Genomic DNA, 24,595 nt, shown 5'->3' on the forward strand with positions numbered 1-24,595 from the left:
GACCCTGTCTCTAAATAAAAATAGATGTGTCTCAGTGGTCTAGTGCCCCTAAGTTCAATACCCAGTACCAAAAAAAAAAAAAAAAAAAAAAAAAGTTGGTTCTTGAAAAAATAAACAAAATTGAGAGACCTTTTCCAAGCTAACAAAGAAAAGAGAGAGAAAACTCAAATTACCAAAATTCATGATGGAAAAGAAAGGAAATATCACCACGGACACCACCGAAATACAGACTATAATCAGAAACTTATTTTGAAAATTAGAAAACCTTGAAGACATTTAAAGATTTCTAGAGACATATGACCTACCCAAATCGAATCAAAGGGACATAGAACATTTAAACAGATCAATTTCAAGCAGTGAAATTGAACTCAACATCAGAAGCCTGCCAACCAAGAAAAGCCCAGGACCAGATGGATTCTCAGCTGAGTTCTACAAGACCTTAAGCAACTTATACCAATACTCCTCAAATCATTCCATGAAATAGCAAAGAAAGGAATCCTTCAAAACTCATTCTGTAAAGCTAGTATCACCCTGATACCAAAACCATCTCCAGTCAGAATATAAGTAACAGTAAATGTTGATGAGGGTGTGGGGAGAAAGGTATTCTCATACATTGTTGGTGGGACTCTAAATTGGTGAAACCACTATGGAAAGCAGTATGGAGATCCTTATAAAACTTAGAATGGAACCAGTTTGACCCAGTTATCCCACTCCTCTGTCTATACCCAAAGGGACTTCAAAACAGCCTGATATAGTGATGCAGCTACATCAGTGTTTATAACAGCTCACCTAACAATAGCCAAGCTTTGGAAACAACCTCAGTGTCCTATAGCAGATGAATGGATAAAGAAAATGTGGTGTATACACACACAATGGAATATTACTCAGCCACAAAGAAGAATGAAATAATGGCATTTGCTGGTAAGTGGATGGAATTGGAGAATATCATGCTAAGTGAAATAAGCCAATCCCAAAACACCAAAGGCTGAATGTTTTCTCTGATATTTAGATGCTAACTCAAAGCAAGGGAGGTTGGGGAGGGGAATAATAGAATTCCATTGGACTAGACAATGGGAAATGAAGGGAAGGAAGTGGGGAGTAGACTAGGGAAGACAGTAGAATTAATTGGACATAACTTTCCTAGCTTTGTGTTTGAATACATGACCAGCGTAACTCCACATGTACAACCACAAGAGTGGGATCCTAAATAGAGAAGTTATACTCTATGTATGTATAATTTGCCAAAATACATTCTACTGTCATGTATAACAAAAAAGAGCAACTAAAAAAATTTAAAAATAAACATGCACTTCCAAAATTTGTCAATATTTGCACAATTTGTTTATTAGTTATAAAACAATGGAAACTATCAGCTCACCTCAATTTTATTATAAAGTAAATTTTTTTCTCTTGTTTCCATTAAACAGAAATATAAAATAGTTAAGCTAGGAGGCAAGCAGTTGATTTATTTGCAATAAAAAATTAGGTAAAACCCCTACCAGCCTTGCAAGAGCACATGAGGAGCATAGGTTCAATGTGCTGCTGCTTACGGCCACCCTTGTCAGAGACTGGGCTTAGCTACATTCATCTAGCCTGCAGCCTTTTCAGAAGTGTAAGGATTCTGTGCATGATTTCATATTTTTCCAGAGATAGCAGGGAAAGGAAGCTGGGAGGTGAACAGGAATTGATCAGATCACAGGACAGAGAAACTAGGTTTGCTCTATATTTGCCAGATCAGAATGGGGAGCAAAACTCAGTCTGATTCCTCAGGAAGACTGTCACTGTCTCATGTGTCTCTTTCCCAAGGTGAGCTGGAGTTAGCACTTGGGGCTGCAGAAGATGCAGCCTCATCCATTTCCTTGAGTTATCTAAGTCCTCCTCATCCTGCTAAAACGTCAGGTCTTCTTGAAGCCTCTGGGGTTCCCAGAAGCCTGTTTATGTTATTCTGGCATCCTGTACAGTTCTTTTTATCTAGTCCTTAAATATTTGCTAGTATTTGTTTAATGTCTCTCTTTCTTAGACTCTAAGCTCCATGGTATAGAGGCCATGGCATTGTTGTTTGTTGTATTTTTGGAGTATAGCCAAGCAACTAAAGCATAATAACTATGCAGTAAAATGAATGTATCTCTGTGCATGAACAATTGAGTAAATAATCTTGAGAATGAATGGATGTTAGTTACTGAAGCCTCTACTAGCAACTCTATTTTGATTGACAGTTGTTGAGCATAAATATATACTTGGGCCCCATACTTAACCAGAAGTTAAACAAGATGGTGAAACTTGTATGCTATATTAAAGTGAACTAGTCTGATTTCTCTGGGCAGTGTCTTTCTCCAGACCCAGTTCCTTTACATGTAGCACATTCAACTTCCAGGGATAAGCTTTGATTATAAGATGAAATCTTTGGTTCTTTTTAAAAAAATATTTCTTATCTGTTTTAAGAATTGTTTTTAAATATCTCCTTTATTATTTTTCAGGGCTTTCTCCTCATACCTCTTACTTTTAAATCAAAACAGCAGGACCAGTTCTCTTTCTCAGCATCTTTGCTCTCCAGTCAGCATTTGTTATTCTTTCTCGGGTGGAAACTTCTTTCTCTTCCTCTGATCTGAGGATGCTGAATCTGAAGTGCTTTTCATACTTGCTTATATGAATTTGATCAACTATTTGATAGAGGGACCTTGCTCTCCTTACCTCTTATTTACTGGAAATTTGGAGCATCCCTTTAGCTGGTCTAGGCAGTGGGTGTTGTTTTTCTTTCCTTACATGCACAACCTTTTATTGTCAACTACCATTAAAAGAGACCAGAGGAAACCGTTTGAGTTTAAGACCCGCAGGGCAGATCTGGGTTTGAGCCTTTGAGTGAGCTCCCTGCACATTCCTCTGCAGGGGTTGCGGTACTCTTCTCCACTGCTGACCTGGCTCTCTCCTAGCTTCCATTCCACTTGCTTCCCGCTTTTGTCTCTGCCATTTGCTGCTTTGTCCCCCTTCTATTATTTTCTTTTTAAAATATAATCAGAATAAAATTATTTAAAAATTTTTTACTATGAGTATTTGAGGTCTTTTGTAATGATCCCTTTCACTTTGGGGGCATTTGGTTATGCACTACTCCGTACAGTTGACTTCAGATTCATTTTAAGAAGCTTGTGAACATGTTCATAGCACCTGCTATAGGAGCCAGTTAGTTTGCATCCCTCTCTTTCCTCTCTGTTTTTGGATTTTTCATTTCCCAGTTTTGCTATAACATAACAACTGCAGTGGTTACTAACCGGTTTCCTTGCATATTCAAAGCATTTTCTGGTGATCATAGTAAAGTTATTCAAGGAATTTAGTGAATTAGAAAAAGCAAAATATTTTAATAAGGTATGAACAAGTTTTTAGGTAAAGCTTTACATTTTCATGATTTGAGTCTTTCTCTTTTATTGTAGATTTTTTCCTCCTAGTTTGAAGTTTCCATGTTTTATGAGATCTTTTCCTAGGCTGTTCATCTGGCAGGAGTAGGTAGGTTTTTAAAAGTTAAAAATTGTTTTGGAAATGAGTACCTGTTTGGTTTTTTCCCTGGTTTGGGGGCTTGAACCCAGGAACTCTACAACTGAACTACAACTCTATCCCTTGTTATTTTTAACTTCTGAAACAGAGTCTTATTAAGTTGTCCATACTGACCTCAAACTTGTGATGTTCCTGTCTCAATTTCCTGACTGTGCCTGGCTTGGTTTGCTGTTTTTAAGTTGAATTAAGGCATAAAGTTTTGTGATGCAAGGGAGGCTTATTTGGATAATAACTTATTTAATTGAAAGTATATTGGAAGTGTATTATGAAGTTTTTCATATTTTGAATATTTGCATACATGTAAGGAGATTTCTTAGGGATAAGACTCAAATCTAAACACAGATGAAATTTGTGTTTAACATACACTTTATACCCATGGTCTGAAGGTAATTTTTTATGGTATTTTTAGTTCATCTGCATTTTGGCTACAATCCATTCCCTGAGTTCAGATGTGGAATTTTTCACTTTTGGTATCATGTCAGCATTCAAAAAGTTTGGGATTTTGGAACATTTTGGATTAGGGGTGCTCATCCTGCATTATCTTTAAAAAATTTGACTTCATCCATAGCCAGCTTTGAGCACAGCTTTTAGTAAACTTTAAGTGTGATTGTAATTTAATAATATTTTAGAAATTGGACTCAGATCTTAAGGTAAACATTAAACTGAGTGTAAAACATATTTCAAATATAAAATATTTGTCTTTATTTTGATTATATATGTTTTCCATGTTTTTTCAGATATAGTCCCGCCCCCTCCACTTCCATGCCATTTCTGCACTAGGGATCCAACCCAAAACTTTGCAAAGTGCTAGGCAAGTGTTCTCCCATGGAGATGTATCCACAGGCTGAATGCCTGTATTTTTTTCACTTGAATATTTTCCTTCCTCTTTCCATTAATGTCTTCACATTTTAATTATGAATTTGGGAGCATCTGGCTTCCACAGCTTTTCTTATGTTTCAGTGGGGTTCCTAATGTCATTTACTAAAGAACAAGTTCCCAGTTAGACACAGTTTATGGCAAAGTGCTGGTGCATAGTTTCTACATTCTTTCTCATCTACTCTGTCAGCTCCCTGTGCTCTCACCTTCGAAATTGTCTGATGTTTTTGACCTCAGCTTGCTTATGCAGAACGGCAGTGAAGGAGAAAGGGGAAAGGCCAGGTTGAAAGTGAGGGAGAACCCTGAGTACTGCTCCCTCTGCTCACCCTGTGGAGTGTGTGTCTCCCTTTCTTCCTGCTTCAAAGTCCCCCTACTTTTCTTTGCTTTTCAGAGTACTTGTGCTGATGTTTTTGTATTTTATCTGAAAAAAAAATTTTTTTAAAAAATCAGTGGAAGAGAGAGATAGCTCATGGCACTGTAATATAACTGGAATTTAGGCTTGCGCTTTAGTGTTCCCTAGAATGGGAAGCAGCGCACTGTTGTCTTTTCCCTGTGTGAAGCTGGTACCTTTCATGGATTTTCACTTAGATCTTAGAATACATTTCTAACACTGCTTCCCACTGTATCTCCACTAAAGGAAGCATCTGGGAATGAACTATTTTTTTGTCTTGAAGCTTCGATTTGGGATTGTTGTTTTAATTTTATCTTGTAACTTTTTATACAAAATATGTGCATTTTAAACACTTTAATTGACTCAGCAGAGAATTTAGAACTGCTGCCAATTTATTTTCTACCCCCTGGCTTCTTGTTCTTTTGCTGAGACTTGTTAATATGAAATCACAAAATGAAAAGTACTTTTTAGCACAGTATTTTTAATAAAATAATACTTTATAAAGGGCTTTTGTCTCTGGCAGCGTAAAACTTGACACCTAGCAAATAAGAGGATCTTGACTTCATAGATGTATAAAAACATTGTAAGTTTCTTATTTTACCACCTTGGAACTTGTCATTAAAAGTTTTATTATTTCATTGTTATTTTTAACCTGCTCATCAGGTGCTTTGATTTATGTGGATGTTAATTAGCAGTTTTTGTTTTGTTTTGGTTTTTGCAGTTGTGTGTTTTGGAATGCCTGTCTAGGAAGTACTGTAAAATGTTTATGGGGACTTTTTCCTTGGGAAATTTTAGCTTACTCCTGTGTCTGCTTGCTTGACAGCTATTTCTTCACTTCTAGCTTTATTATTAATTCAAAAAACTGTCAAGCAGTGTGTGAGCAGCTGCCCACTGTTTTCATAAGGGCAAAATAAAAAGAATCCAACTATTATCAGGAATGATTTAGGTTAGATTGTAGGAATAGTTTTCTGACAGTTATGATGTATTATAATTTATTAAAGCTGAGTCATAGAATTAAATAAAATTAAAAAGCATAAAATAGTACTTGTTGAAAGGTATAACGCTGTGGAAGGTAGGGCGCCACACTGGCCCCAGGGTGGTGCTGCTGCTGTTGCTGTTTCTCACACAGCCCGGCTTTCCCCAGGCCTTTCTAACAGTACCTGGGACTCCTCTATACAGTTCACTCCTTAAGCTGATATATGTTTATTTTGGCATTATTCCTTTAGCCATAGAAAAACTAATAATTTATTTAGCTTTCAGGTACTAAAATCAAAATGTAAAACTGATTTGCCTTTAAGAAATATAGTGATTCGACTTACCCCCTCAGGAACAAAAAATAATAGAAACATAAAGAATTAAATTTTGCTCATGAAATTACAAATGCAATAACTGGTGTTTTATCTGTTATCACTAGTCCTTTAAAATATAAATTTATAATCATTTCTCAGACCTTTATATAAAATAATATCTAGTACTTATTAAATGTCTGCCATGTGCCAGGCAAAGCACAGTTAATTTAATATGAACCATACTGTTTAATTCACATAATGGCCCTGTGATATTTGATTTCACTATTGCTATTTTTATGTCGTAAATAAGGAAGAAATATAGAGAGATGAAGTAAATTATCCAAAGTCTGCAGTAAGTAGTGAAGCTGAGATTTAAACCCAAGAAAAAGTTTTACAAAGTTTTAAAATATATAAAATAAAAAGCAAAATATTAAATTGTGAAAACATTAAAATGTCATCTGAACCACACAACACGTGTGCACACTTTCAAGGGAGCTTGCGTTTTGAAAGGCTAGAAGGAAATATGTCAATGCTGGTGACGGTTACTTTTAGGCCTTTGGAAATACAGATAATTATATTCTTTCTCATGATTTTTTTGTAGGCTGTACTTATTACATGTCAGCCATCATAATCATTAAGGTGGAAGTTGTCACTGTTATTCTTATTTTGTTTTTCCCTTCTGTTCTTTTATTTTTTTTAATTGAAAAATCACAGTTATATACATTTATGGGGTACAATGTGATATTTTGAGTTTTGCATAGTCGAATCTTCTTTAAAAGGTTTTTATTGGTGCATTATAATTATACATAATAGTTGGATTCATTGTTATCTATTCTTACATGCACATAACATAATTTGCTCAATTTCCTTCCCCAACACCTCCCTTTACCTTCTCCTCTTCCACCCCCTGATCTCCTTCCTCTACTGGTGTCCCTTTTATCTTTATGAGACCCTCCCCCCTTTTTCCTCTTTATTCTTACTAGCTTACACATACAAGAGAAAACATAATGACCCTTGACTTTCAGAGACTGACTGACTTTGCTTAACAATGGATAGTCTGCAGTTTCATTTTGCTTCTTTTTACTGAATAAAACTTCATTGTGTGTATATATCACATTTTCTTTATCTCTTCATCCATCCATGGACACCTTGGCTGGTTCCATAATTTGGCTTTTGTGAGTTTTGCTGCTATAAACATGGTTGTGCATGTATCACTGTAATATGCCAACTTTAATTCTTTTGGATAAATACTGTGGAGTGGGTTAGCTGGGTCAAATGGTGGTTTAATTCCTAAATCTTTTGAGGAACCTCCATACTGATATCCATAGTGTTTGTACTGATTTACAATCCCACAATAGTGTATAAGTTTTCCTTTTTCTCCACATCCTCTCCAGCATTTATTATTATTTGTATTTTTGATGACTGCTATTCTAACTGGAGTGAAATGAAATCCCAGTGAGTTTTGATTTGCACTTCCCTAACTGCTAAAGATGATGAACATTTTTGCATATATTTGGTGGCCATGTGTATTTCTTTTGAATAGTGTCTGTTTAGTTTATTTGCCCATTTGTTGATGGGGTTATTTTTTTCTTTGGTATTAAGAAGTTTTTGAGTTCTGTCTCAAACTCAAGTTTTTGAGTTAATGTCTATTCTGTATATTAACCCTCTGTCAGAAGGGTAGTCAGCCAAGATTTTCTCCCATTCTGTAGGTCTGTCTTCATGTAGTAGCCAGAACCTTTGTTACCATTTTCATCAGAAATTTATCTAGAGCCTTAAGTTACTATTTTTTGCTGCCCATTAAATCTACCTCTGCATTCCTCTGAGAGCTACCCACCCTGGATAAGCTCTTCTACCAACATGTGGATCGCCCTAGACTGTAAGCATCCCTTTATTCACTTAGTTTATTTACATTCTAGAGAACTAACAGAATAGTTAGTTCAGTCTCAGTGTATGTGTCTCACAGAGATTGTCCCACAAGTTTTCCCTCCTCGGGCATTTTCTCACGATATTTCCTCTTCAAAATAAATCAGATCATTTAATATATTTTAATACTCTCTTTTGGTATATACCAGCAGTGGAGTCTTGATAAGGACAGCAGTCTGGAACAGATCAGGAAGAGGGGCTTCTGTGATAGTGAAAAGCATGTAGTCTATCCACATATTCTCGCAACTTTGCAGGGAAGATTTCTAAACTGAGAAAAGGAACTTAGTCCACCAGTTTTAGTAGTAAAGTGTGAAGTGAAACTGAGGATCATATACTTAATAATGCTTAGTGGTAGCCCTTCATTTTCACCAGTGTAAGATGGCAACATCTTGGGAACTGCATGTTTTTAAGTTATTTACCTTTTCTACACAGTCCTTGATAATCGTATGAAATCAGGTTCATAGGTGGAGAAAGTATTGGGCCAATGGGAAAAATTGAGGGGTTGTGTGACTCTCACTGTATCCCTGAGCAGTTCTGTTCAAGTACAGATATAATTCAGTAGACCAGATAAAATACATGTCAAAAAATAGTTGAGTTGCTTCATGTGTATCTATTAAACTTGTAGACCCTAAATCCTTTGATGCAGTTTTGTGATTTGGTACTGTGTTCTAGCTTAAGTGTTACTTTAGACTGCCCAATTATTGAAATGGAGTTTGACATTTATGTGACTTCCATAGGATCCTGTGTAGCTGTTGATACCCACACCCAATAGTATTCTGTTGATTGATGCTGTGTTTTGAAGAATGTGAAGGTGTGTCTTTTTTTAACTTTGTATGGAACTTATTTGAGGCACATACTCCACACATGCAATTTTAAATACTTTAAGAAAGGATCATTCATCAAATAAGGGAATATTTGTTACAGCATGGCGTCCCCTGTAGTTAAAAAGAAGTTAGGAGTAGAGAATATGTCACTTTGACCCCAGATCATCTTTTCATTCATTTTTGGATTGAATCGTTCATCACATATTCCCATTTTTTTCTGCTGTACTTAAATTCCAATTACCATCTTATGAATCTGTTTCTTAGGATCTAAACATCTCCTCCCTCCTTCTCCTCTCTCTTCCTTTCTACCTTCCCTCCCCTCCCTTCCTTTCTTCCTTCTTTCCTTCCCTTCCTTCTCTTCCCTTTCTCCCCTCCCTTCCCTTCCTTCCCTTTTTCCCTCCCTCATCCCCCCTCCCTCCCTTCTTTCTTCCCTCCTTCCTTCCTTCTTTCCCTCCTCCCGTATCTTCCCTCCCTTCCTTCCTCCCTCCCTCCCTCCTTCCCTCCTTCCCTTCCTCCCTCCTTTCCTTCCTCCCTCCCTCTCCTTTCTTCCTGCCTTCTTTCTATTGAACCCAGGGGTGTTTCACCACTGACTACATCCCCCAGCCCTTTTGATTTTTTAATTTTGAGTCAGGGTCTCACCAAGTTGCTGAGGCCGCCCTGGAACTTGCTGTCCTTCTACTTCTGTTACCGAGTCACTGGGATTATAGTCTTTTAATGCAAGTTTCAGATATCCATTTGCCCAAGTCTTTATCCTCATTGTGCCCCCCAGTTCCCTTTTGTTTTTCAACAGAGCCCCTCAGTTAAACTCAGTGACTGCCCTTTTAGTAAATTCCATGCAATACAGATATTGCCTGGAATTGTGTTTACAGAAAGTAGCATGGCATGAAATGGTCATTTATTCAGTATTTATTAGATTAATTGATGGTTCTCTCTGCAGATGATCTTGCCTCAATTTTTACTGAAAGACAAGAAACTTTCTTACTAACTCCCTACAACCTTAAGCTTTTCATCTGTTCTTCTCCCCCTCCTCCCTCCCCCCCCCCCTCTGGTGGTACCAGGGATTGAATCCAGGGGCGCTCAACCACTGAGCCACATCCCTAGCCCTTTTTTATATTTTATTTAGAGACAGGGTCTCACTGAGTTGCTTAGGGCCTTGCTAGGTTGCTGAGGCTGTCTTTGAACTCATGATCCTCTTGCCTCAGCCTCCTGAGCTGCTGGGATTATAGGCATGTGCCACTGTGCCTGGCTCATCTGTACTACCTTTTTTTTTTTTTTTTTTTTTTTGGGGGGGGTGCTGGGGATCAAACCCAGGGCCTTGTGCTTACAAGGCAAGCACTCTACCGACTGAGCTATCTCCCCAGCCCCCTCATCTGTACTTCTTTACTGCCCTTTTACTATCTTGTAGGAAGTTTAGTGGTGAAAGAGAAGAAGTGGTAAAGTTCAGGTAGAAAGAATATGCAAATATATATTTTGAAATAGCATGTGAATATAAGATATATAAGGTCTAGATTATGATTTCCAATCTATTTTAATGAACCTGTGTCAGTTTTATTGACACAGTGGCAGAATTGAAAACTTGGGACTTATTGGGTTGATGAATACAGTTAAGACAGGAATAGAGAAAGGATCACTGATAAAGCAAGAGCCTAGAATGTCGGGAAAGAGTAGGTGACAGAATTATTTTTCAGTTATGTAGATTCTTTTAGTGTTCAGGAAAAGGGATCAGCTCCTTAGTGTGGCCTGCTAGGTTCATGAAGAGGGCATTTCTTTCTTTTCATTTCTTTTTTAGTGAAAGTTTGTTTTTCTGGTTAGAGTGTCTTAGTTTTTCTTGAGGAATAAGCCCTCCCCATAACTTGATTGAGATGACACTTCTCACCATTTCCTGCTGCCTCTGGTCATGCACAACTGTAATTCCAGCTACTCTGGAGGCTGAGTTCAGAGGATTGCAAGTTCGAAGGCCCCCTGGGCAACTTAGCAAGACCCTGTTTCAAAATAAAAAGTAAGGAAGTCTGGGGATGTCACTCGGTGGTAGAGTACTTGCATGCCATGCACAAATTCCTGGGTTTAATCGACCCCCCAAAAAAAAAATCATCTCTTATGATACAGATTTTCTTATTTTAATGATTTTCAAAATGTGTGTTTCATGAAAGTGACTCAGGGGTATCTCTTTTTAACTTCTTTTTAGAACCTCTTTAAAAAGATTTTTTTTTTTTTTTAAATGACTACTGACTACTTAAAAACCAGACATCCTGGGATGTATTGAATACAGAATTTCAGCACAGTGAAGATTATCGGATTGTACCACTGATTAATTTAATTTCATAGAGACATAAGGAAAAAAATTCTACCTAACCATTTATGTGCATGTAATAGTATTTTAAAGAATCATTGATTGGAAAGGGTGTACCCACTTTAAGAACATTTTATCTATGTTTGTGTATTTACCTATTAGCATAAGAAATTATTCTGCCATCCTGCTACAGTACTTAGTGTATATAAATAACGCATGTATTCCAGGTCAGGGGGGATCTGCTTACAGAGCTTGTGCAGAGAGTGTCTACTCCTTGCTATATGATAACTGTGTAGAAAAGCAGTAGTGATATCTTGAGTATCATAATGATACAGTATCATCTCAGTTCTGTAAATTTAAGGGGCATTATGTTTGTGATAGTTATTACAAATACTGCTTTTATCTGATATATGTGTACTTTGTATGCGTGTATACGCGTGTGTGTATGTTTACCTATATGTATGTATTCTCCTGCTAAAGGCATAAAACTGAAAAATACTGATCTGTTGAAACCACTCTCTACAGTAGTCTTGTTGCCAGATGGATCTGCTGACCATTTCTGCTTAGTTCTCTGTATGTTGTTTTCTAGTTTCTTGATGACCCTCCTTAAAATTCTTTTCCCAGACATTTTTTCATTTTGTTTTGTCTTTGCGTGTGTGTGTGTGTGTGTGTGTGTGTGTGTGTGTGTGTTGCTGGGAATTGAACACATGGCTTCTTACATGCTAGGCAATCACTGTACTACTGAACAATACCTCAGCCCCCAAATGTTTATTTTTTTATGAGAGAAATGCTTAAGTATTTAGAGAGAAGTGACATTGTATCTGAAGCTCACTTTATTAAGGTTCAACAGAAAATTCAAGAATTTCAAAAAACTAAGTAGGCATGTCAGTGTGAACACTGATTTATGTGTGTGTCTAGAAAGAACGTGAGATTACTCACCAAAGCAAATGAGGCAAGGATTAAAAACTTGTGAATTTTAGCAAATAATACATAGACATTTATTAAACTGACTTTTCAGCTTTTGTCTGTGTTTGAAAAGATCAAAGACAGCAGAGTACCAGGAAGTACCCATCAGGGTGTGATACTGCTCTCAGAAGCAGGCCTGTTGTACCAGTAGTAGCCACTGTAATGTTTGGACTTGGGGTCTCTCCCAAAGGCTTGTGTTGAAGACTTGATCACCAGTGCAGCAGTAGTCAGAGGTGGAGCTTCTAGGAAATGATTGAATCATGAGTGCTTTGACCTCCTTGATGGATTGATCCATGGAGGGATTTGCAACCAATGGTGGAAACGGTGGGAGGTGAGACTGAGTTGGAGGAAGTAGGCCACTGGGGGTGTGCCTGAGAAGCTGGCCTCTTCTCTTTCTTCTGTTCTGACTGCCCTGAGGTAAGCAGCTTTGTTCTGCTATCCCTTCTGCTATGATATTGTGCCTTACCACAGGCCCAAAGCAGTGGAGCTGGCTGACCATGGATGGAAACTTCTGAAACTGTAACCAAAATAGACCTTTCTCCAAGTTATTTTTCTCAGGTATTATCACAGCAATGGATAGCGACTAACATAGTTGCATTCTGTGGTAAGCAGTAACTGCGATCCTGCCGGTGATTACTGGACGTTTTACGACCTTAAACTCATGTGCACTGTGTTCAAGTTTAATTTTAATTTTATTAATTGGCGACATCAGAAAAAAAAAAAAAGAAAAAATAGGCAAAATAAAACCCAGGTCTGATAATGTTGTAGAGAAACTTTTTGGTGGTATCCTTAAAATAGATAAAATGTTTGGGAAATTAACTGCCAATATCTATCGAGAGACCTAATAGTTCATGCCTTTTAATTTAATAATTTTTACTTTCTAAAATAAATCTCAAGAAGGCAATTTAAAAGAAATAATTATCCCAGCGGCTTGGGAGGTTGACGTAGGAGTTCAAAGCCAGTCTCAGCAAAAGTGAGGCCCTAAGCAACTCAGTGATACCCTGTCTGTAAATAAAATACAAAATAGGGCTGGGGTTGTGGCTCAGTGGTCGAGTGCCCCTGAGTTTAATCCCCAGTGCTCCCCCCCACACAAAAAAGGAAATAATTAAATGTGATCTCATGTTATGGTTATCATGTGGTACTCCTCTGGCTTTCTGGGCAGAAAACAAAAATAACCAAATTCTTTAAAACTATGGAGGATCATTTGGAATTGATTCATTAGGAAGTGTTTGCTAATATTAAAAAAGTCTCTTTCTTTTTTAGATTTGCGTATTGCCTGTTCACTGAATGCTCATCCTTTCTGTTTTCTTCTTCCCTACAAAATGTAGGTGATGCCCAGCTCTTTGCCTTTGACCCCCACATACCTCTCTCCCCTTGGTTGGTGATTTTAATTGCTCTCATGGCTTCTAGGATTGTTTGTGAATATCTCTGAGATCTAAGATTCTAGTCTTGCTCTTTTTCCAGAACTGCATTTTTGCCACCTGTATTCTAGTTACTCATTTTTTTATCTTTTGAATACCCTGTTTCATGTTCAAACTTTATATAATTAAAATCTTATTTATTTTCCCTCCTAAAGATATTTTGTGGTTCATAGTTTCTTTGCCAGTCCATCTGGAAATCTTTAGCATAACTTTTCTTTCTTATTTTACCTCCAACACCTTGAAGTTTTGCTCAGCAGTACTTTCCATTGTGTTTCCATCATCTACATGTGGTTGCCCTAGTTCAGTCTGTTTTTCAAAAAGAATTTTAGTTATACTTTTGTGGTGCTGGTGATTGAACCCAGGGCCACTCTCCCACTGAGCCACTAAGCTACATCCCAATCCAAGCTGGGCCTCATGTGATCATCCTGCCCTGTCATGAGCACTGTCTTCTCTCAGATGAAGCTTGTCAGAGAAGTCTTCCTGAGGCACAGATTAGACCACGCATACCACTACCTAGGTTAAAAAAAACCTTCAAATAGGCTTAGTTTGTACAAAGAGTATCTTGAACTGCTTCATTGAGTCTTCAGGGCCCTCCAACTTATGGCCTCAACTTTTCTTTATTTCCTTCCTTCAAATCTTTTCTTTTCATCCTCTCTCTCATCCCATTTCCATTTCTCTCATCCTTCCCTCCTGAGCATGTTGTCACGTTGTGGCCCCTATCTGACCATTTCCTTGTTTTCACATCTCATTCATCACTTAGGAGTTGGCTTTCAAGTTGCCTTCCAGGTGGAAGTCATATTTTCTTATGGGGAATTTGAAAAGGCTCTTCCATTTCTTTGTTGTACTTAGTATGCTCTTCATTGTACTGTGGCTATTTAGGTATGTGTTACTGGTTGTTTCTAAGTTGGTGAGTTTTTTAAAGTCTGGATTTATGTTCCATTCTCTGATTTTCTTTGTACATTATTTGGGATGTAGATTATTCATAAGGCATATTTTTAAGTAAATAAAGTCTGAAGAGCTACTTTCTTTGGGAGGTTATTTCTCCCATCCAAGTACTAACCAGGCCTGACCCTGCTTATCTTCTGAGATCAGACAAGGCTGGGTGTGTTCAGGGTGGTGTGGCCATAGACTGGAGGTTATTTCTTAGTTGAGAGAAGGAACAAAGTTGTGAACATATTCTACTTATGTGCCAAAGATAAAACAAACAAATCTTTAACTAGGATTTACAAAAATAGGCTTGAAAATAATTTTGCTAAAAAAGAAATATGAAGTTAAATATGTAGATGAGATTTTGGATCACTGACAAACCATTTTCAGACAGATGAAATGTACCTTTTAAAGCTATCTAGAAGATAGACTTAATAATACATTTAATCATTCAAGCAGTATTTATATAAGATTTACAAGTAAAAATGCTATCTTCAGTATTTCTACAATATATAATTCACATTTTATGTGTTCCTAACTTACCTCTTGATATTCTTGGAATTTTTTGTTTTTTAGAATCTTGATTCTTAAGTGAATCTTTTCCTTCTTAGACTTCTTTTGCTGGTGGTGTGTTTTATTAGTTTCTCTGTCATGGCAAAATTTACATTTGGAAAACATTTTGTTTTGCAGGTGTCCTGGTCGGATATTGGAGGACTGGAAAATATCAAATTAAAATTGAAACAGGCTGTGGAATGGCCCTTGAAACATCCAGAGTCTTTTGTCCGAATGGGAATTCAGCCACCTAAAGGAGTTCTCCTGTATGGGCCCCCAGGATGTTCCAAGACGATGATAGCAAAGGCTTTGGCTAATGAAAGTGGACTGAACTTTCTAGCTATAAAGGTAGGATGTTCGACTTTTTAGTGGCTACTCTCTCTTCTATCTTCTTCCCACCTTCCTCCTCTGACTTCTACCCTCAGGAGAGTATGTAAAGTAACTGCTTTAGGAATAGTTTATTTTTTATTTGAGATAGATGACAATAAAAGGGGAAGAGAGATAAGAATGAAATTGGTGCATGGATCGTAGCAAATCATGGTGGACAGTATTTTGATTCTTGGTATTTCATAGACCCATGTGTACCAGAAACTAGTTTTTTGTTTCTGATTGCTTTAATTATACTGAAGACTTTTTGTTTAACTAAGACTTAATTGTAAACAAGATAGCGAATTCAGTGTTTACATACATAGAATTTCTGAATACAAAAGATTCTTTTTTTTTTTTAAAGATACTTTTTTAATGGTAAAATACTATATTCAAAATGCTGTATTCTATTTTGCGGGGCAAGGGATACTGGGTATTGAACCCAGGGGTGCTTAACTACTGAGCCACATCCCCAACCCATTTTATTTTTTATTTTGAGACAGGGTCTTGCTAAGTTGCTTATGCCCTCATTAAGTTGCTGAGGCTGGTCTTGAACTTGCAGTCCTCCTGCCTCAGCATCCCTAGCCACTGGGATTACAGGCACGTGCCACTGTGCCTGACACAATGCTATATTCCTTAAAAATGTTTTTCCTGTCAGAGAACAGTGTGGTTTTATCTGAACTATACCCATACACATAAATTTTATTTGTTCATTGCCCTGAATCAGTTGAGACAAATAGTCTTACTTGATATGTAGTTTTCCTTTAGGACCAGATGTTAATTTTTTTTTCATTTTTATGTAACATTATTATGTATTCAGTTACAAAATCCATGTAAATAAAATTTTAAATCCATTTCTATGGATGATACCACAAAATTTGTTAAGTATCAGTTAGGCACATGATAAATTATTTGGATATCACCAGGGAATTTTTCACTTTAAAAATGTATTTTCTATCCTAGAATATCGAAATCATTGGCAGATGGAAAGCATAAAACCTGATTTCAGGTTTTGGCATGACTTAAAATTTATGTGGAATGACATTCATTGTATTTGCTCCTTCTGAATGTCTTCAACTTGGTTTTCATTATCTTTCGTTCCAAACGATCTTGGAGAGTGACTACAACCTGCTCAGTGATAGTGAAGCAGCCATGGTCTTAAAGGTTGCAGTAATGAGAGATTTTCAAATTCCCCCAAATGCCTTGATTTCCCTGGTCTCTGTTCTCTCACCATATACATACAGCATTTCTCCTGGCATTTTCCAGTCATTTCCATTTCTCTGTTCCTGTTTCGTGTAGGCCACAATTGTATATTGAGAATATGAGAGTGTTTTCTGTCTACTAGAACTATGAAACATTTGTGGAGGACCTAGCTGACCTAACTTGCAGTTTTAGACTTGCATCTTCTCAAGGAGGAGCACACTTTCATTTTCTTATAAGCTAGCATCTCACTCTTCTTGTGATCAAAGGCGTCAGTTCCAGGTGCTATTAGGTCTGCTTCATGGGCAGTCCTTGGATTACTTAGAAATATGTTTGTCATCTCTTTAAAATATAAATCCATTCATAAATTAAAATAATCTCACTTTTAGTCTTTCTTCACTGTGAGAAAATGATAATGCTTCCTTGAAAGATTTGTCTTGCTCATTGCTCTGAAAACCAGTGATGTTTTAACTAAAAAATTCATTGAATTTTTAATTCTTTCAAAAAGGTTACATGCAGAAAAGTGATGTTAAGAAGTTGTTGTTATTAAGTATTCTTATATTTTACAGTGATGGGGATCAAACCCAAAGCCTTGTGTATTCTGACAAGTGGTACCACTGATCTGTACCCCAACCCAAGAAATTATCTTAATCATTTGAATTCATATATAACTCAGAAATCAGGGGGTATCCTAATTACTAATTTTTATTTAATGTGTTTTGTTTGTTTGTTTCTTTTTTGGGTAGTACTGGGAATGCAACTCAGGGGTGCTCTACCACTGAGATACATCGTCAACTCTTGTTTTAAAAATTTGAGACAGGGTCTGGCTAAGTTGCTGAAGCTGACCTCAAACTTGACAATCCTGCTTTAGCTTCCCTGGTAACTGGTATTACAGGCATCTGCCACTATTCCTGGCTGAATGAATTTTTATTCAATATAGAATTTAATGTAGTTTGACAGTATTAATTATTCAGTTTTAAATCCGAGTATAGGATATTTTAATCAATAGTAGACATTCATTTTACTATGCTTTCTACTTTATATTTTAAAATTTTCAAAATGAGAAGTTGGGGAACAAGAAAAAAATGAAGAGTTAAAGTAGTTAATACCATGCAGCTTACATATGAGGAAATAAAGTTAAAAAATTATAAATTCAGTCTTTTCATTCTAATTTTACCTTCAGTATAGAAAAAAGTTTCCTTCTGGTTTCAGCTTACGTTATGTTTTCTAAGGTGACTCAAGTGTTGTAATGTATTTTCAGTTCTTTGACATAACAAAATGTTACATTTTGAAGGTGACCCCCCCAAAAAACTACAACAACAACAAAAATAACCCAGATGTCCTGTAGAAATTAAAAATATTTATACTTCACATGGAGAATTTAACTTGACTTGTGTGGGCTCTCATATTCTAAACATATACAGGTATTTTTGTGTAGATATCAGCACTTGATATATGCTGAAGTTTATTTTGTCATTTGGGTCAATTACATCAGAATATTTTCCAGTTGAAATTTTCTTCTGTTTTTTTTTTTGCTTTTGTCTGGAGTATTCCTATAGCCTGATTGCTTTTGGATGGCTAGGCAGTTTTCCTTTGTGAAGAGCCATCACTGATTCTGGAAGAGTAGTTTGATCTCTGGCAGGGGTTTCCATCCAGTTCTTTCTTGGCAGTGTTAGTGAGGAAGAAATGTGATGAGCTTAGGATATCCTTGATTCTTTGAGAAATTCTCTTCTATATACTTAACTCAGAGAGGAAATGTGCAAAGTACATGAAATTTTCAAGAAAGATTGTATTTTATTCAGAGCAGTGCAGAGTTCAAAGTAATTACCATTATTCATTTAACTTGGTCTCCTACCCTTCTGTTATCAGAGGTACAGGATGATCTGAACTTGGAAAAATCAGATAAAGCCCAAGTTTATCAGTAGGCTTGCTTTTCAGTTATATAGACTGTAGAGCTTTCATCTTGCAAATACTGAATGAAAAGCTGTGTAGATGCCTCTTTTATATCAGAGTGTTTTAAGGATAGTTCTGGGGTCACACAAAAGATCCTGAGGTTTAGCAACTTTTCCAAGGTTGAAGTGAGTGGAACCGAAACTCGTTCTCAGAACTTTCAGACTCAATACATCAAAATCTGAACCACTGTATTCAATATTCGTTTTCCTTTTTTAATTTTTTTATTTTTAAACTAAAACTACTGTGAAGTGCTTTCATTAGTTATACCAAGTTACTGGAGAATGTAGTTTAGATTGTTTCTATAGGACATGTTGAAAGAAATAAAAAGATGCTTCTGAGAACCAGTTTGAAAAATAATTTTGTTTCTCTTGGACAGAGGAGAGTGACTTTGGTTTAGAAGTAAGAGAAGTAAGTTGGATGATGGAGTTCATAAGAAACAGTACTCACTGCCAAAGAAACAGGAAACTGATGGAGGAAATAGAAGTTCCTGGGGAAAAATAGGTAGCTGAATAATTGGTGCTGGAAAGGCCCTGCCAGTGTGTAATCAATGTCCTTGAGCTTCTGGGTGTCACGGTGAAAGAGCACTAGGCCAGGGTTCAGGTAGCTTTCATTGACTTCCTAGGCCTAGCACTTTCTAGCTTTTTAACCTTAACCTCTGTGTCTCAGTTTTCTCATGTGTGTGAAAGTAGGATGACACTGGTATGTTCTGGATTTTGGTGAGGATTATGTTAATAAAAGATAGTGGACAACTCTTGGCGGATGTAACTGCCCATTCCTTCAGTGTTATTTGTGCTTGGTGGTCTAGCAAAGAATCCAGTATGGGAAGGGGAGGAAGAACTGCTTCACAGTGCAGAGACCAGACAGGCACATCCCCAGCCTGATGGCACATGCCGTTGGGCAATGTGAAGGTGGTACTTGGATTACCTTCCTCCCAACACTCACAGCTGTGTCTGACCATTAGAAATCTTAAGAAAATCACTATTGAAAGATAATGCTGTAAAATACCTCACCAGTGTTCCTCCAAGCTATCAAGTTTCCTCTAAGTTTATCAAAAAGGGACAGTCTGAGAAACAGTAATAGCCACAAGGAGTCCAAGGAGACACAGTAGCTGTGAAGTTATGAAGGATGTTAGGTCAAAACTAAAGAAATCTGCAAAAACTGTGGACTTTAATCAGAATGTATCAACCTTGGTTCATTAATTCTAACAGATGTGCCATTCTATGTAAGTTACTGATGATAGGGGAAACTGAGGGATTGTATATTGGAGCTCTTTGTACTCTTTGCTTAGTTCTTCTATAAAGTTTGTACTTTACTAAGAAATTAAGTCTACTAATTAAATAAAAACCTTTTGAAGTCATCATCACAGATCAGTGATGTGGAGGTTCAGGGAGATAAGAAGGCTGGAAGGCCAGCTACTATGTGCTACAGTAGCAGGTGCCTGGGCTGCAGGGAGAGCAGAGTCCTGGGGGAGGGTGGACTCCCCACTCAGAGCTGTGGCCAAAACTCACCCATCCATCTCCTTCCTTGGCCTTCCTGATGCCTTTCTAAGGAAAGTCTGGGAAGGACTTGGTGGGGAATGGGAGAGGGCCTGCCCTGAGCTTCTTGTTCCCAGTTGAAGCCTCTAACAGCATATGTTAATTCTGTGCTGGAACCTAGACTCCAACACTGGACACTCTCTCGCTTGGTGATTTGGCCACTTTTCTTTCACCTTGGGTGCGGCTTCTCACTTGGAGTCTCATCAGGAATAGGGTCCACTTTGAGACTTTGCGCATCCTCCAGCTCTGCATCCTCCTTCTCTAGGCTTATTGCAGTTTGGAACCTTCTCAAGTCTGAAACCTTCTGAGTGTCTCTTTAATTTCCTTTAGGTTTTTGTTTTGTTTGAACTTTGAAAATTCCCTCAGTTTCTCCGACTATCTCATTTGTGTTAATTGGTGGTTATTGGCATCAATGTTAAATAAAGGGGTATCCTTAATTTTATCACTTTTTGAATGGCTGTTAGGAACTAATTAATGGCAACTGGTGATTCTTAGGACAAATGGAATAGTTAATATGCCATTGTTGGTTTTGTAAAGTTATTTAAACGTTAGATTGGGTTTACTTAAATTTGGCATTATTATTTACAGTGCATAAACTGGCGTGTTCAAGTAAATAAATTACTATTTTTTTGAGTTGGACTTCTATCAGTTGATAAAACTCATATGTAAAAGATGTCTTGACATGAGAATATTCCATACATAACATTTAGATAAAAGCAAAAAATGATAAGACCTATACTAATGACATTGGACTCTTGTAAGACTCATACAGATTTAGAAAGAGAAGAATGCTTTTAGACTTGTAAGAAATTTAGTAGGAAGAAAATTTTATTAATTTCTTATTCATGGACACATTAGTTGACAGAAACTAGTGACTTTTTATGTTTTAACTTCTCTTTGAAAATTAATTATAACTGGAATAATTACTACAATTTCATGCCTATAGCACTTCAGAAATATTTACAATTGTTTTAAAATCGTGACAAGAGAATTAGGGACTTTCTGGGTGCTGAGCTTTATACGTGGTAAACAAACAGGCACTGGGTGGGCTTCTTGCTATCAGCTCATAATTTAGTGGGGGAGACATTTATCTAAACAATTAATGTCATGAAATGGTAACCTTCAGACTCTGCAGTCTGAAGTTGATTATTGAATGTATGTCAGAAATGAGAGGGAGAAGGGTCAAAGATCATTAAAATTTTACTCTCGATGTTGGATGAATCAAAGTACCTGTAACTCTGGAGAGATTAAGAGGAGCAGGGTGGAGGTGAATTGGGATATGGATGTGAGAAGAGAGGTCGAATTTGAGAATGTCTCGGGGACAGAATGGTAGGTGTGGCTAAGGCAGTTGTGTCTGTAGGTTTGTCACTCAGGAGAAAGCATGATGTTGAGAAAGAACCAGGGTTTGGATCCTGCGGGAGCCGGTGAGGAAGAGTGAGAGTGTCCGGCGTGGGCAGTTCCCACTTGGTAGCGGGCCCCTGCCATGGTGTTGTGAAGGAACATGTCACTTTTTTCCTTCTAAGTTTATGAATTATGGGGAAGGTTTCATTATACTGTTTTTTGAGAAGAACAGCTTGAATTCTGTTTCCTTCTCTGCCAAGTCCTCTCACTTGTTAGGGGTTTTACTTGCCTGCAGCATTTTTTGACTTGACCTTGATTCCTGTTTTCATAGTCTTTGAAGTGTTTTTTCAGAATGGCCTTCTCCGTGTGCCGAGGTGTACTTTTTATTCATTTTCAAGATCCTTTACTTACGTTACGCATAAGTAATTATATCTCAAGTGATTTTGGGATTTTATGAGCATATTCCATAACATTTAACCATAGTTAACACTTAGGTTAACTTGCCCTCCCCAGACAGTTCAGAAGTTACAAAAACTTGATTTGAATTCTGATGGCCCACAGTACTAGGCAGGTGTCAGACATGTTTAAAAAGCCCTTGGGAAGCCTGGAAAGAACCCAGTGGTGATTAAAGGGGTAGAACTGCAAGAGCACGAGGTGTAAATGTTGTCCTTGAATCTGTGACTGATGGGGTGTAAAAGAATGAAACACGGTAAGAGCTGAGTCAGGTCTGGTTCTCTGGGAATGCGAGTCACAGTTGGTTCTCGTTAGGTTAATAGAGCAGCTGGGCAAATATTTTCACATATATTTATGATGTTTTTGTTGTTTTGTAAACTCGAACACTGGAAACCTTGGCTTTGGGATGCTAAAAGTAACGCTGTGCCCAAATAAGCCAACTTATAGAGCTTACTCCTGATGGTTTTTCTGCTCACTCTTGTCAGTGAAGCACAGGCTAGCTTTGAGGCAGCAGGTGGCAGGACTAAGTGTAATTTTTGGAAAGTAAATTGGAAAATAAATATCTTATCTAGCTTTATCAACTTTATCATAGGCATTTATGTATTAATTTTAGCGAGGTGAACAACTTAGGAGCAAACGTGAACCTCATAGGCCGTGCTATATTGATCTAACCCTGAGAGTTACATGTAGATGGGTCTCTTGGTGGTAAAGGGTGTTAGTGAGATTCTTATCTTCAGATTAACCCATGCAGACGTCTGTTCTGAAAGAATTATACTGGTACCTTTGAATTTGAATTGCTGGTACTTTTGCAGTCATAATAGGGCATTTATCTTTTATTTTAAGGACTTGGAGAAAACAGGACCGCATGATTTTTAGAAAGAGTACTGATCTAGAGGCCCAAATCCTGCATTTTTATCATCTTTTTTGCAGTTGAATTTGTTCTAGGACTTTCTTCACATTATTACTCTGCTTCTTTACCCTTTTGTTTGCATCAGGTTTTAAATGAGACTGGTTAGACTGACTCCTAAGGCCCTTCTACTAATAACATTCTATGAGTAGTTCATAAGGCTTAATTTTTAATCTTTTGTTTATCTTTTTACATGATGGTGGTTAAGCATTTGGGGTACTTCCTCTAACGGAGAAATTTAAGTTAAGAAACTTGAATCTCAGTTCTACTTTCTACTTAAAATGTGTGACTTTGGATAAATCACTGTTTTAACTCAATTTTTAAAAAATAAAATTATAATAATATATAACTCTGAGGGCTACTGTAAATAATAAAAGAGATTGTGTTGTTCCCTTTTTTATTATTATAACAAAATACCCATAAAGCAGGGTTACTTATAAAGATAAGAAAATTGTTTAACTCAGTTTTAGAAGCTGAAAGTCCAGGATTGGGTAACCTATTGCTTTGGACTCAGGTAAGGGTCTACTGGTGGGTAGCATCAGGATCGGAGTGAGATTACATAATGGAACAGGAAGTCCAGAGAGTGGTTCACAGACTGGGCTTATTCTTATAACCACTCACTCCTAAAGAGCTCAGCGATGTCACAAGAGCTACCTTAATCCCTTGGAAGTCAGCTCTCTCAGTCACCTAAGGACCTCCCAGTAGACCCCACCTCTTAAAAGATCCTACCACCTCTCAGCATTACCATACTAGAGGCCAAGCTCCCTACACATGAACCCTGGGGGACATACTTAAACCATATCCAGACAGTACCACGAATAATACATATTAAACAGTTAGCAAGAGTTCCCCAAATTGGCTTATGATAGTGGTTGCTCCCTTCTGGTTTTAAGAAATGTATATAAAACCTCAGGGAACAAGAAATGTGTGGTAGCACATCTACGATCTGTGAAGTATTCTCTCAGTGGTAGAATAAAATGTAGTATGTATCTTGACACTGAATGAAATTTTTGAAAATCTGTTTTAGAATATAGTGATTTTGAGCAACTTGAACTTTTAACTAAAAATAACTTCCCCTGTTGATGAAATTGCTCTGACATGTTAGATTCTAGACCAGTGCCATATGACAGATCAGTAGCTGAATTGCTTCTTGCACACCACACATCTAGGTAAGGTTCATCAGGAAGGGTGCAGCTCAAAATCACATTTTCTAGGGCTCCACCTTGGTCTTTTATTACTGCCATGACTTGTTGGTAACTCTTGACTCAAGTTATTCCATGCCATATTTTTTTCACACTACTGAATTCTCAGGTTAAGTTTTCAGATCATTTTGATTTTCTTTTCATTTTTGTTTTGGAGAGAAAGCATTGTTTCTCGCCTTTAAGCTTCCTGTAGTCCAGTGCTAGGGCAGTGGAGTGGTCTTTCTTTAATTGGTTCAGGCTGTTCCTGCATTTTCACATTTCCAACAATATGAAGTCTCTTTGTACACTGGATTTTTAAACCACATTATTTTTTCTATTAAAAATGCCAAGATCAGTTGACATTATACTTAGCAAAGTAATCATGAAGTAACAGTAATCTCTTACTTTCAACATTGACATTAACATTATTCCTCTTCTTTAGAACCACAACCATTTAGAACAACAACCATTTCTCCATGTTCTCTGACCTTTTTCCTTCAGTTAAGACACATGATTAAAAAGCAGTATCTTTCCCTTGAATTATATTGCCTGCTTAAAGAAATGTCTTCACTGGATAATTTCTATAGAGATTAGTTATAAAAACAAAAACAGTAGATTAGCATAGAAGTGTAATCAAAACACTGACACCAGCAG

General features: G+C 37.2%; 1 protein-coding gene across 4 annotated transcripts in view; it reads left to right on the forward strand.

The window, feature by feature from the left end:
• Window positions 1–24,595, forward strand: part of Spata5 (spermatogenesis associated 5) — a 264,268-nt gene that overhangs the window by 44,150 nt on the left and 195,523 nt on the right. For all 4 annotated transcript variants that reach the window (XM_047566459.1, XM_047566461.1, XM_047566462.1 and 1 more), the window contains exon 11: window positions 15,144–15,353. In XM_047566459.1, coding sequence (XP_047422415.1) covers window positions 15,144–15,353 — 210 coding nt within the window. The remainder of the gene's footprint in view (window positions 1–15,143; window positions 15,354–24,595) is intronic.

Source organism: Sciurus carolinensis, chromosome 10, assembly GCF_902686445.1.
Source record: "Sciurus carolinensis chromosome 10, mSciCar1.2, whole genome shotgun sequence".
Taxonomy (NCBI): domain Eukaryota; kingdom Metazoa; phylum Chordata; class Mammalia; order Rodentia; family Sciuridae; genus Sciurus; species Sciurus carolinensis.